The 14769-nt window shown below is 57.6% G+C and overlaps 1 protein-coding gene across 2 annotated transcripts in view; it reads right to left on the bottom strand.

Moving 5' to 3' along the window:
- The window catches only part of GABRB3 (gamma-aminobutyric acid type A receptor beta3 subunit), a 22558-nt gene extending 9260 nt beyond the window's left edge, over positions 1-13298 (bottom strand). The window contains exons 1-3 of one of the 2 annotated variants that reach the window (XM_006907079.1): positions 13083-13298; positions 8960-9042; positions 7064-7201 (exon numbers count right to left, since the gene is read on the bottom strand). In XM_006907079.1, the coding sequence (XP_006907141.1) occupies positions 7064-7201; positions 8960-9042; positions 13083-13288 (427 nt within the window). In that variant the 5' untranslated portion in view covers positions 13289-13298. The remainder of the gene's footprint in view (positions 1-7063; positions 7202-8959; positions 9043-13082) is intronic. The other variant, XM_006907080.1, reaches the window with a different exon arrangement.
- Between the last annotated feature and the right edge of the window lie 1471 nt (positions 13299-14769).

The following is a 14769-nucleotide window of genomic DNA, read 5'->3' as shown; positions in this document are numbered from 1 at the left end:
CTCCCACGCCGCGCCCCGCCGCCCTCCGTCCTCCTCTCGCCGCCGCCTTCTTCGGCGCCTGAGTCACTCACGCGACCGTCTGCGCCTATGATGAAAGCCCCGGCTGCTGCACTGGCCACGTTTCAGCCGCATTTTACAGAGGAGGAGGGGACCCAGCATGCCAGGGCGGATGGCCCGGGGAGTCTGCTCCAGTCTGTGTGCGTCTGTGAGTGTGTGTCTGTGAGTGTGTATCTGTGAGTGTGTGTCTGTGAGTGTGTGTCTGTGTGTCTGAGTGTGCGTCTGTGTGTGTGTCTGTGACTGTGTGTGTGTCGAGTATGTGTGTGTGTGTCTATGAGTGTGTGTGTCTGTGTGTGTATGTCTGTGAGTGTGTGTCTGTGAGTGTGTGTCTGTGTCTGAGTGTGCATCTGTGTGTGTGTCTATGAGTGTGTGTGTCTGTGAGTGTGTGTATGTCTGTAGGTGTGTGTGAGTGTGTGTCTGTGTGTGTCTGTGAGTGTGTGTGTCTGTGAGTGTGTCTGTGAGTGTGTGTGTATGTGAGTGTGCATCTGTGAGTGTGTGTCTGTGTGTGTCTGTGAGTGTGTGTGTGTCTGTGAGTGTGTGTCTGTGGGTACGTGTGTCTCTGTATGTGTGTGTATATGTGAATGTATGAGTGTGTGCATGTGAGTGTATGTGAGTGTGTCTGTGTATAAGTGTGTATGTGTGAATATGTGTATGTGAGTGTATGTGTATCTGCGTGTATGTGAGTGTGTATGTGTATATGTGTGTGTCCTGTGTGGATGTGACTGTGTGTATATGCGAGTATGTGTGTTTATATGTGAGTGCATATGTGTGTGTGTGTATCTGTGTATGTGAGTGTGTGTCAGTGTGTACATCTGTGTGTATTTGAGTGTATGTGTGTCTATGTGTGAGTGGGTGTATGTGCGTTGTGTATGTGTGTGTCTGTGTGTCTTGTGTACGTGAGTGTATATGTGAGTGTGTATCTGTGTGTACGTGAACATGTGACTGCCTGTACATGTGAGTGTGAGTGTGTATGTGCGCGTGTAATTTCCTCTACATGGCTCTGATCCAATGCATATATCATCATCGCAGCGTCAACATTTCACACTTATTACAGTATATTTTAAAATTATCCCTAACATAATGCACCTGTGTACACACCACGTACACGTCAGATGCACACACACATGCTCCTACGGTTATAAATACATTTCCTTAATGTTGCGACTTTAGGTTATTCCCATTTTTGTAAAACTCTTCAATTATTCTGAGGACTACTTTTGAGCAGACTCCCTCTGCTACGTTTGGACCATCTCCTCAGGACGAATACGCCCAAAGAGCAGCTGGGGGAACGAAGGTCAAGGCTTTTCATGCAAATTGCCAAATCGCGGCAAAATTCTCACACCACGTACACGCCGCTGCGAGCTGTTCACAGAACTGCCTATCCCGTCCTGTGAACACGACAATATGACATCACGTTGCTTAAAAATAACTTCGGCTAATTTCCTTGGGGAAAAATTTGTCCTTTCCATCACTTCCTTTGATTGAATACTTCCTAAATGTGTGTGATGTGTGTAATCCCGTACACGATCTGATGATCCTATTTACTCGTTTTTCGCATTTCTCTTTCCTCTTGCTGTTTTTCCCTTTAAGGTCTTCCGATGTCAGACCTTGTCACGTTCTCTGCGAGCATTCTCCCGGTTGTTCGTTTCAGAACTGGTAATGGGTTGGAGAGGGGGGTATGGACACGTATAAATAATTTTTTGCGTGCCGTTGAGTCTGTCACTACATTTTTTTCCTTGTTATTTCTAAAACTGCTTTTTCGTCTTAGGTTAGTTCACAATCGATATCCAACCACAAACCTATCTGGAGAGTTGGCAATTATTTCAGAATTTGATAAGAAGTGAAGGTGTAGATTGATTTTTGCTCCACAAACAGCTACCCAGTTTTCCCCACACCATCGATGGGATAAAGTTCCCTGGACAGAGACTGACACACTCCGTGCTGTGTGTCACCTCCCAGGTGTACACAGGCCACTGACGTGATGGGCCACGGAGGTGGGCCGGGGCCACGCCGCCTCCAGACCCCGGCCCCTGCTCCCGCCACATGTTCCGGAAGTGTCGACTCTGACCGTTGTCCCATGACCCCGTCGTCCCATGTTCCGAGGCCTCTGCTCACCACTTCCCGAGGTCAAAGCCTCACCCAGGCCTTCCGGGGTTCCCAAAGCGTTCCCCCAAATACGTCCTGGTCGTACGTTCCAGCATCCTCTGCTCTCAACATGACGTTTTCTAGCCAAAGCGTGTCCTCGTGGACTCGAAATAATCGCCCACATTTCTCGCGTCTGCCGATTCACAGCCGGCTGAGATGCGCCTTCCCCGCTGAGGACGCGTCTGCCCTTGACCGTGCTTCAAGGCCTCGGTCAAACGCTGCCTCTTCCGTGAGCCCCGACCCTTCCTTCCTTCGGGTCCCCGAGGACAAGCACTTGTATTTGGAGGGAAGAAGGGGTTGGGGCTCCCAGCGCTGCCCTTGGGGACGTCATCACGTCGCCTTCTTCGCTTGTCATCGGCCTTCTTGCTTCGTAACCCAACCGACAGCTCAAAACAGAGTCGCTAGTTTTCCCACCCGTCGCCGGCCACCTTAATGAGCGTACGTTCAGGAAATCCACAAAGGAAAAGAGAAATATAAAATAGGAAGGAGAAAAACAGGAAAAACAGGACTGAAGCTCAAAAAGTGTTTTTCTAAGGTTGTCTCTGTGAACCGGGCAATGACTCTCGTCCGGGGCCTGCGCCGGAATGTTCTGTCACGTGACTCTGGAGCACAGAGCGGGGCGTCTCAGCCACCCAGCTTCGCCCTTGTGACCTATTTGGGACTTTCCTTCGGATAGCTGACGGTCCCCTCAGATCCTCAGTTTCCTCGTGTATAAAATCCGGAATGTTCTGTCACGTGACTCTGGAGCACAGAGCGGGGCGTCTCGGCCACCCAGCTTCGCCCTTGTGACCTATTTGGGACTTGCCTTCGGAAAGCTGACGGTTCCCTCAGATCCTCAGTTTCCTCGTGTATAAACTTGGAGCAGAAAACGAAATCGCGAGTGGAAAAAAACCAGGTAGATTATACTTCATCGAAACTACAAACTATTATTCTGACACGTCAAGAAAACAAAGAGCTACCCCACGGGGTGGGAGAGAGAACCGTCGAAACGCAAAGGAAGGCAGAGGAAAATCTCCAGAGCATGAAGCATGAAGGGAAAAGGGAATGAAATGTCAGGAAAGAGGGAGAGACACAGAAGCTGCGGGAGACCCGACTCCGGAATAATTGCAACTGGGATTTTAGCACAAACGCCAGCGAACGGAAAGCAGAGGGAAAATCATGAAAGCTACTTGAAGGGGGAAAAAACCAGATTAATTTGAAGGGAGCTCCAGTGAGACCAGCAAGTGTCCCCTCAACACAAGCAATGGCAGCCAGAGACAATGGGACATTATCTTCAAATGGAAAAGGAAGCCAAAGGCCAACCTAGGTTTCTGTAACCAGCTAACACACCCTAGAGGAATAAGTATCATACAAGGTCATGTACAGATCAAATAAAAAAAAAAAACCCGAGAGGAAATTTGTGACTGGGAGACTCACACTAAAGAAAATATTTCCTAAATGTTTTCTTTAGGCAGAAGGTAACATTCACAGAGACTTGGAGATAAAAGAAAGAATACAATAAATAACAAAGAAAAGAGGGAGCTCATGCTCTTATCTAACTGGGCATTTACTGCATTTCACAATAATGATTTCGCGTAGCATTTAACGTGCGTGCATGTAATTACCATACGTAACGACATGGCGTATCTCAGTCAGAACGAGGGAATATGGAGGCGTAGGAAGGTCCCTGCAGTGCTCGAAAAGACATAAAAATGCCTTCTCAGGTAAATTACCAGAAGTAATAAACACTTGAGCAAGGTCACTCAACACAAAGTCATCATATTCTTATACACATCGGCCACAAACACGAAAGGATGTTAAAAATTTTCACCACCTATAATGTCAGGAAACACCAACCTTCTGGAAAAGACCAAGAATGATGTGCAAAACTTCTGTCTACACAGAAAACTCTCAAATGCTCTTGAGACAAATTAAAGACCTACATACGTGGAGACACGAAACACACAGATCGGGAGAATCACGCCGACGGCCCCTCTCACTGAATCGGCTCATGCACCCCTAACGGAAAGCCGGGCCGTTTCTACGTGAAAGCTCGATTCTCTGATTGTGAAAGTTATATGGAAACGTAAGGGGCCAGCAACAATCCAGTCGATCGTAAATGGACAGAAAGAGAACCAGGGACCGCTCTGCTTTAAGCCGCAGGGGTTCACACGGCGGGGAGGGCGCGAACACGGGGCCCGGTGTAGACCAGGGAGCTCGGAGTTCAGGGCAGGAACGCCACCGCGGGGCGACGGCTCTGGGCAGGCGACGAGGCCCGGCCCGCACCTGCTGTCCACAAGCACGCGGATGCCAGGAGCGCTGGGCCTGGGCGTGGAAGGGACACGCGAGGACGCGCCGTGACCTGTGATGACCTTGCATCCGGGACGTGGAAGTCAGTCCAGGGAAGGGACGGCCGACGGCCCGCGGGGAGGGCCCGCCATCTCCCCAGTGCTCAGGGGACAGGGGACGACCACTAGGGCCATAGGCATCACCTAAAGCCCAGCAGGCGACCTCCACGTGACACGGAAGGTCGGCGGGGTCATGGAACGGGAGGGACACTCTGGAGCACGACGCAAATCGGCAAAACCACTGTGGGAAACGGTCCGGCAAGCGGCGAAGCTCGGACGTTCACGGCTACACGTGTCGGTTCGCTACCTCCGCTTCCATGCGGGTGACGGCCACACACAGAAAAGCGGCAGCGCGTCCGCCCAGCGGGCGACGTGTCCGCCCAGCGGCGTGCCCGGGCGTGAAAGGAAGCCCCGCGACGTGGGAGGGGCTCGCGCCACAGAGCTCAGCTAGGGAAACACCGCCAAATACCCCGGACTCCAAACCCAATAGACAAGACTCGAAAACACGAAATGAACCGCGCCGGGGAGAGGCAGCGGCCCCTTTGGGAAGGATGGGGGAGGAAATCGGGGGGCGGGGGGCCTGGACCGCCAGCAACATTCATTCCGCTTTTCACCTGATGCCCCCGACGGGTCCCCTTCTGATACTTCCCTCGGCTCCGCATTTCTATGTTAAGTGCTTTTCTGTAAATGTGCACGTTAATAAAAATCCCCACCGAAGCGGGATTAAGCCGCTCCGGGTCCAACGCGCGTTTGCGGAAACTTGTGTGAAAGCATCGCTCGTGGAAAACGCGGCCCCTCGGCACGGGCGTGTGAAGCTGGGCATGACACAGCCGCTGCGCACGGGCAACACGACACTGTCGCCCCAGCCGCCTCCGCGTCTTGCAGAAACCCTTGCGACGTGAACAGGTAGAAGTGCGACATGATCGTTTCAGTAAAGCTTTGAAGAAGAACTCGTTAAAATCTTCATCGAAAATACACGTCGAGGGTCCGACTCGCCAGGAACCGTGGGGGCGGCTCTGCCTTTTCCAGCTTCGTTACCGTTATTCCTCTCAAGCTTCCCATCTCCTATGCTTCAACTTGGACTCATTAGTCTGTCAACTCCCAGCCTCCAAGGGACATCGGTGAGTGGCCACAGGGCTCACCTGTGGCCATAAATTCTAACGTATACACCGCCAGACGGGCGCGAGTTAGAGCGAGTCACAAGGTCTTTTTCATTTTCTTTCGCTCTGTAAAAAGACTGAAACGTTTTTTCCCCCAAACCCCGGTCGCTGACTCGCGGTAGGAACCGAATCATCCGTCGACATGAACTAACTCAGTCACTGCTCTTTGTCTTCGGGACGTAGACGGACCCCAGCTTCGTCTCCCCGGACAAACGCGTATGTGTCCCAGCCCCACCAGGCGCCGAGAGGTTTCACGCACATTTTCTTCCCGCGCGGGATATTTTAGCGCCTTAAACACGCGAGGACCATGCCAGTGGCTGATGAAGCATCGCTTCTGGGGAAACGAGCCTTCGTTTCTTCCCGCGCGGGATATTTTAGCGCCTTAAACATCGCTTCTGGGAAAACGAGCCTTCTATTGGGGGTGAATAGTCGCCTGGTGAAACCAGCCAGATGCCCCTCTCCGACGATGGCCGATTGGCGGGGCTGATGATGGCCGATCCTCCCGGGCCGGGCCGCGGCCCAGCTGTGCACTTACGCCCCTCGTGCAGCCCTCTCGGGGACCTCCAAACACACGTCGCTGCCGTCTCTGTCTCTCGGGGAGGTTGTGACTCGCCACAGGGCACACCACTAGCAAGTGTCAGTGTCAGAGGGAGGTCTGGGCCCTGCCCGGGGAGCAGGACCTGGGGCTACGGCCCCGCTGGCGGCTGCCGAGACGGGGAGGGGAGGGGCGGGGAGCCCGGGCCCCCACTTCGCTGAGTGTACGGTCTCTGCAACGCCTGACGGTTCACAAAGTCCCTCTGCTTGTTATCCCTGTGACGGTGCACAGCTCGGCGATGCCCATGGTCCCATCTTAATAAACCCTCAGCCCGGACAGGTGAAGCAGAGACGGCGCTGAAACCCAGGCCGGCCAGCGTGACCGGACCACACCGGGAGCAGGTGACGGTGTCTGAAGGGGCACGGCTGATGGCGGGTGGCCCCAAGCTCTGCACCACGAGGCGGCTGGCCAGCCCAGAGTGGGGAGAAGGCCTGTGACTTCCGAGAGAACGGTACCCGCCCTCACCGTGTCCCCCGTCACCTTCCTTCCTGCCCCCGGGGCCATCAGTGGCCTCCATCAACTCAGGAGAGCTGCTCGGGTTACGAAACGTGGTTAGGTTAATTCACTCCCCATCCCTTAACTCTGCTGTCACCAGCCCCAGGGAGCGTCTCGTTGCCAGACGACCTTTCCACCCATCAAACCCCCATGAGACAGAGGACGGGGGTCCTCCGACGATGGCACTCCTTCGGGGCCCCGGCGCTGAGGGTCGGCGGCAGGGCGTGGGGACACCACGCGGCCCAGGCGGGGACGCGGGGCGCGTGTGAGGGCGCGGGCCTCACCTGTGGCAAAGACTACGTTCCTCGAGACCAGGCGGTGCTCCACGATGGAGAACTGCGGGAGCTCGATCCTCTCCACCCCGGTGACAGCCTTGTCGCCGCCGCGCCAGTAGAATTCGATGTCGTCCGTGGTGTAGCCATCTGCCGGGAGAGAGACGCGGGGACATGGAGAGCGGACGCCTCGTCATCGCGTCTGCACACGGGGCCCGAGGGGCGCCACCTGTGCCATGGAGGGCGCGGCCCGTCCCCCGCCCGGGGGGAGGGGTGTCCGACGCGCCGAAGGTCCGCGCGAAGGGTCAGCAGGGAACCGACGCAAGGGTCCGAGTGTCCCCTCCGTCATCCGCTTGGGACCCGGCTGGTGAGAGCTTAGGGATGGTGAGGGAGTGGGGTGCGGTGTGGGTTCTGACTTGGGCTCCGTCTGCGTGGCCCGGACGCTGCACAGACACAAATCTGAAACACGTAAGGACCGCGGTGACCGCGACGGCCCTGAGGACCACGGAACGCGCGCCCGGCACGAGGCGTTGGGGGAGGGCAGGACTGGACACCGGGCGGAATCGACATCTGGGACCTCGGACGGTCCCGGGGCGGACATCGCCTCCCCTCGGGGCTCTGGGTGGCTGCGGCAGGCGCCTGGCCTGACCGGGTTGGCCGCCCTCAGCCCGCACATGTGCACGCAGCGGCCACCGGGGCGAGTGTGCGCAACGGCCGGTCACAGCTCCAAACTGGGCTGCGGCACATCCTCACGCTAGGGGCTTCCCGAGGATGAGCACAGGGGCCGTGAGGTTGGGGTCACCCGGGGCCCCCGGGCGTGCTCTGAAGGATTAGAGTCACCCTCTTGGGGAGGCCGAGTAAAATCACCGCGGAAAAAGACACCCTCTCAGTGTGACGGACGTTTTGATCTGCACGTGGTCAGTGGTCGGCATGACACTGAACGCGTGACAGTGGACACACAGGCCACGGCGGCGGGACGCCTGCTCCCCATGGCCGATGTCATCTCCCCCGCCCCGCCCGCCGTGTGTCCTCCCTGGATCGGGCTGGGCACACCCCTGTCACCCCCGTGGCACTGGTGAGCACAGCGCACACCTCACCAATTGCCCCCGCGGCCGGAAACCCTCACGCTTCCCACTGCGAGCAGCAAAACGCGGCCGAACTCCTCACGGGGACGCCGGGGGTGGACAGCACCGTCCCCGCGTGCACGTCCGCCTGGCGCTGCCCCGCACCTGCCCCCCGGGCACTCCCGGAGGTTCCCGGGAGAAACGCGCTCTCCCGCACAAACGCATCGAGAGACGCGGCAAAGCCGCCCCTGGCCATCCACGAAGACCGTCCACACAAACACCGACAAGCCGGACGCAGGAGGGACCGAGGGCGAACCGGTCTAAGGGGCCGGGATACGTGACGACGGCCCGGACGGCAGCCACGGCCGTGCGCCAGGCAACACAGAAGCAGCCGCGGCCCCTCGCACGGCTCTCGGCACCGAGTTGTCAACAAGGCATCGGAATACGCTGCGGATGGGAGGGGGCTGCCGGGGAGGGGGCTGCCGAGAAGCGGACACGCCGCTTGGGAAACCGATGGAGAGCGAGGCCCACGCCCGTGGCCCGGGGCTGCGGGGAGCTGAGTGCGGGACCCGCCTCCCGCTGAAGGGACCCGGTGGGGAGCGCTGGCCACCTTACATTTCAGCAAAACGAACACTCTCACTCGGGTTAGGATGGGGAGCCCCCCACGCCGACTCCGCCTCCCCCTCTCTCTGCAGGGAAACGTGCAGAGTGCAGGATTCGACCCCCAATTTTTAAGACAATTACAGACGGTGCCGAGGCGGCCGCACACGCCTGGATGAAAGCAGGCCCGGGGGAGACAAGGGGCCAGGACCCAATGGGGGACGGAAGCGGCCCAGATACCCACAGCTTTCGATTTCCAGGGTGCAGTTCTGCTCGTCCAGCGGATACCTCCTCAGGTCCATCATGCACGCGGCCGTGGTGGTGATCCTGAAACACAGAGCCAGGGCAGGGCTTAGCGCCGGGCGGGAGCCGCGGCGGCGGCGAGGTTTGACCCCGGCGGGGCCCCCTCCGGGGCGGCCCGATGAGACACACCGCGTGACACCGGCAGGACGAGGGCCGGATTCCCCGAGGAAAGCAACGCTCCACTCTAAGCCCCACAAAACGCCTCGTGGCATCTCGTCGGGTCTGGGTGATCAGGGCAGAGAAAGGGGTTCGCAGGGAGCTCTGACCCTCAGCGTCTGTCCTGCCCCCGCGGCCAGCGGCCCTCTGACCTTCACGGCACGGAGAGCGTGCAGAGCTCGCGTGCGTGCGTGCGTGCGTGTGATTTTCTCGCTGGACACACGACAGGCTGGAAACGTGAGGTGTAAAGGGACACGGCCAGCATCGTGCGCGGCCCCCCCTGTGGCAAGCACCGTGGCGGCACTGTGTCATGCAAGGGGATGGGACAGAGCTCAGCGGCCGGTCCTGCTCCCGCAGTCACGGGCTTCCACAGACACGTGTAAGAGCCGAAGGCATGAAGACTCAAGGAATAAACTTGACGTGCGTCAGGGAGCCTCGTGCCCAGCAAGTTCAGCATCCCACGGGGAGAGAGCGGCCACCTCTGGGTACCGTCCACAACTGTCCCCATGTGTCCCCTGCCTGCACGCTGAGTGAGGACACCCGCGGCACGGAGACCCGTGGCTGTCAGCGTGCAGGGGGCGATCCTTGGTGTCAGCCCTTCCATGTGAGCCTTCCACCAGTCACAGAGAATGACGAGGGCGGACTCTCCGTGTCGTCAAATGCAGGCTGGAGAGGCGGCTGTGGGGACGGCACACCCCCAGCTGCCCAGGCGTGCGCTGGAAATGTCCACTTGTAGCTGGGGCACAGAAGGACAAGGGACGGAGGGCGGGGTCCCCCGGGAGGCAGACGGCCAGGGCCATGCTGTCCACACGTGTCCGGGTCCCAGACTCGCCGTGAGCGCCGGAGAGGGCGGAGGTCACGGCGTCCTCGGCGGGCCTTCCGGAGCCTGCCCCAGTGGACAGGCCTCGGCCCTGGCTCTGTCCTCGCCTCGCCGCCATTTCCGTGTTTTCGTGACACCTGGGCGGCCATCCGTTCGCTGACCAGCAGGCCCTGGGCTCTTCCTCGGGCGAGCCCGGGAGAGCAGGGCCGACTGCCGCCACGGCTGCCCCCACGCCCGCCAGGAACAGCGCCCGAGGCCACGGCCAGCGCCCCGTAATCACTCGCTGAGCAAAACGTGACGCGGAGGATGAGGGGACCGGGCGTAAGCGGCCAGCGTGGGACGCGAGGAGCGTGCAGAGGGGAGGAGGCCACGTGGCCGGTCTCGGCCCGAACCCTCCAAGTCCGAGACCGCGGGGCGTCCCCGCCTGCCCCAAGCACACCCCGCAGGGGGTCACTAAGACACGGTCCTCACGGGGTTAATTTAAAGCTCTGCTTTGCACGGAGAAACTGACACACTCTCTCTTTGGTCAGAAAACAAAGGACCTGAAAGTGAAAACGGAAAGAGCCCGAGAAGCAGGTTCCGTTTACAAACCCAGAAGGCCCGGCTGAACTTGCATTGATATTCGCTTCCCTGCCACGCACGCAGTCTCACGCACATGCACGCACACACACTCACACACTGCATGCACACACATCCGCACACACATGCACGCACACACACCCCCTCACGCACATGCACGCACACACGCACCCTCACACACAACCCCTCACGCACATGCACACACACATCCCCTCATGCACATGCACGCACACACACCCTCACGCACATGCACGCACACACATCCGCACGCACAGCACGCACACATCCCCACACGCACACGCACGCACACACACCCCCTCACGCACATGCACGCACACACACCCCCTCACGCACATGCACACACACATCCCCTCATGCACATGCACACACACAACCCCTCACGCACATGCACACACACACACCCTCACACACACACCCTCATGCACATGCACGCACACACGCACCCTCATGCACATGCACACACATCCACACGCACATGCACACACACACACCCTCACATGCATGCACGCACATACCATCACGCAATGCACGCGTGCACACACCCTCACACACATGCATGAACACACATCCGCACGCACATGCACACACACACTCTCACGCACATGCACACACTCACACACTGCACGCACACACATCCTCACACACATGCACGCACACACATCCGTACACACATGCATGCACACACACACCCCTCACACACACACCCTCACGCACATGCACACACACACACCCTCACGCACACACGCACGCACACACACACCCTCACACACATGCACAGACACACCCTCACGCACATGCACAGACACACCCTCACGCACATGCACACACACACTCTCATGCACATGCACGCACACACATCCACACGCACACGCACACACACACACCCTCACACACATGCACGCGCACACACCCCCTCATGCACATGCATGCACACACTCTCACGCACATGCACGCACACACATCCACACACACGTGCATGTGCACACAGATGCACACGCTCACATGCAAGCACACACAGATACATGCACGCAAACACACACTCACAGGCACGCACATGCACACATATATGAGCACACATACACAACTCACGCACATGTAAACACGTGCATGCACATGCATGCATACAAGCTCACGTACATGTGAGCATGCACACATGTAAGCACACGCACACACTCACACCTGCGAGCATATGCACAAATGCAAATACACATAAACACACATGTGCATGCACATGCACACATATACACGCACACGTGCACACACACACACTCTTCTATCGGATTTTTGGGGGGCAGGCAGGTAAATGGAGAACGTGTCCCCTCATTTACACTCCTGTGGTTTCTGGAGAATTTTTTGCACAATCGATGTCCGTGTCAGAACCTCCAGAACTTCCTAACCACACTTCCCATTTCTGGACAAACTATAAAATGCCGACGACGTCCCAGAGGAACACCCGCCTAGACTCTTCCCAGGTACCCCCGGCGTGCTTGGCACGTGCCGCTGCTTCTCTCGCGGTTGGAAAACTCTGATTTTTGCTAGAACTTTGACTCGCAGAAAGTCGCTCAACGTTTTCTACTTCAGGCGATGTTAGAAGATTCCCTTCGCTCGTCTTGAGGCGCCGAGAGTCTCAGCGAGGATTTGAGTGTCTACGGCTGCGATTTCACAGAGATCTGCTCGGGTCTCGGGCTAAGGCCGTGGCTCATGGCATGGGGGTGAGTCCTTCCTCTAAGATACCCACGCGTGTCCCACCGGGGACCTGGGCAGCCCCTGGATGGACACTTTTAGGTCTGCTGATCAAGACAGATATACACAAAATGACTCTGAAACTAAACGAACCTGAAATCGGGGCAAAGGCCACTTGAGGGACGAATGCGCCATTTGGCAAGAGGGCGACATTCACAACATCAGCCGCCAGCGGCGAGCATCATGGGAAGGCCTGGTGGTTTCCACGGGAACCAGGGAAGCCCAGGGCCTCCTGGGGTTCCAGACAGCCAGTTTGCTCCCCGGTTCAAGTGATTTCATCAGAAGGCCCAATGAGAGACAGTTCCCATTGGGAAGCCTCACATTTCACCATCCCCATAAATGTCGCTGGCACCACCGCATAAGGCTCTGTGGCGGCCATGCCCTCCATCGGCAGAGCCAGACGCTGCTTTCCAGCTCTGCAAACGGCTTCGGGCGAACTTTCTGGAAAGCCTCGGCAGCGTCAGGGCAAAGTTACACGGGCCCGCATGCTCTAACACGGGAGGCCCGTCCTGTGGGAATATGACAGCTCGATTATACCTAATCAATCCGGCGAGGCCGTCCCTTGCTGGAGGCCTATTTATAGGAACAGTAATGCCCCCAACCTTACACGATTGCTTTTTCTGCAAAGCTCCGTGTCTCATGGCTGCCTCCTACTTAACCCGAGGACGTGGCCTCCCCCAGACCGTCAGCGCCTCAAGTGACAGGCGCGAGGCCAGCGCACCACGCAGCCGGGGTGAGGACAGACCTGAGCCCGTACAGCACGGTCCCATCGGGGTGAAGCCGTATCATGCGGTTTTTCACCGTCACTCCGTGAACAAATGATTTCTTGTCATTTAAGAAATAGGTGTCGGGCACCCATAGCTGGTCGGCCACTCGATTGTCCAGCGTGAGGTTGAGCGGGATCCCAGAATAGGCGAGTCTTTTATCTCTCCAATATTGTTGAAAATACATGGTTAAGGTATAATCCTGGGGGAAAAAAAAGAACAGAAAGGAATTAGTCGGCGCCCAGCCTCAGGCTCCGCGCCTCCACGCCCGCCTCCTCCACGCGGGCCGGGTCCAGGCCGGACCCCGGAGGAGTGGGCAGTTTACTGCAGGAGAGGAAGCGGGGGCTGCTTCCTCGTAAATGCAGACACCGGCTTGAATAGGCGTGTGTCGTGGCTATAAACCCCGTTTATTTAGGGAAGACAAATCGGCATTTTAAATATCACACAGAAATAAAGGCGAAGGATCAAAAGGCATGGTGTCGTTGTCAGGGAGGTCGAGTTCCCTCCGAGAGCTCTCCTAGGTTATGCCGCTGCTGCCAGGCGGCCACATGCCTTAAGCTCCCAGGTCAGACCAGTGAGCCGACGCTCTCTCTGCAGCCTACGCCACCTCCCTCCCCACCAGGCTGTAAACACAGACCGTCCACAAACACCCGCTGGACACACGTGACCTCCGTGCCTCGTCGTCCACCACATTTTCTTTTGCTTTCAGAGTTCTACACTGACCAGGCTATACCATCACCTCCACATGATGACACACACGTTCGTGCACGGGGAACGGCAGCCTGGAGCTGCAGCCAGGTGTGGGAGGAGACACCCTCCCCACCCGTGCAAACCCACAGGCCTGCCAGCGGAATGAGCGAACATCTGGGCACGCTCCCCGACTTTCTGGTTTTTGCAAAGTAGTTTGTGTAATAAGAAAATGGAACAAAAGACATAGCAAAGGCTGAGGATGGGTGTTCTACTTTTTAATTTTGATTCTTTTTGGCAATCACTCGTCAGGTCTGGAACTATCAAAATTTGGTCATACTCGGGGGACACTCCGAACCCCACCGTGGAAGAATCCTAGGTGAAAACCCAAAGGTGAATAGGTAGACGCTCTAGCCAGAAAAATCAGGCCCTGCGCACGGGGGTCGGACGTCACCACGCGCAGGTCGTGCTGCGAACACCCTGGCTGCTGGGCAGCGAGGGCGGGCGGGGAGCCGGCTGAAAACCCGTCCAGACACTGGTCTGACGCCCACCCGGTTCTCGTGCGGTGTCTCGGGACCGATCCTGGCGCTTGCTGACCCAACCACCCTGTTGCTCGAGAGTGTTGGAGCACGAGGCCACCGATGTGACCAGGAGCGCCCCTGCGCGGCGAAGCCGACAGTACCCCGCAACTATGAACGAAGTAAGTTTTCAGCTCGAAGGCTCCTGAAAACCAGAAGGGGGGAAGCGAGAAAATTAAAATGGGCTGGGGAGCGTTTATGGAGGTCTGAGTCTGTGAGAGGAAGCACAGGCCCTTACGTGGGCAGAGCTCCGTGCCCGGTGTTACCTGTGTGAGCCCCCCTCTCCCCGCCACCAACGAAGGGGTCCCACAGGGCAGGTGGCACTGGAGACAGGCCTTGGTTCAGGTCGGGGCATGAAAACTCACGGGAGGATGCAGCGGTTCCTGTGCTGATGGGCGTGGCA

Source organism: Pteropus alecto, unplaced genomic scaffold, assembly GCF_000325575.1.
Source record: "Pteropus alecto unplaced genomic scaffold, ASM32557v1 scaffold102, whole genome shotgun sequence".
In the NCBI taxonomy this organism is placed as follows: domain Eukaryota; kingdom Metazoa; phylum Chordata; class Mammalia; order Chiroptera; family Pteropodidae; genus Pteropus; species Pteropus alecto.
The sequence above is the reverse complement of the archived record's forward strand: the minus strand, read 5'-3'. Positions and strand labels throughout refer to the sequence as shown.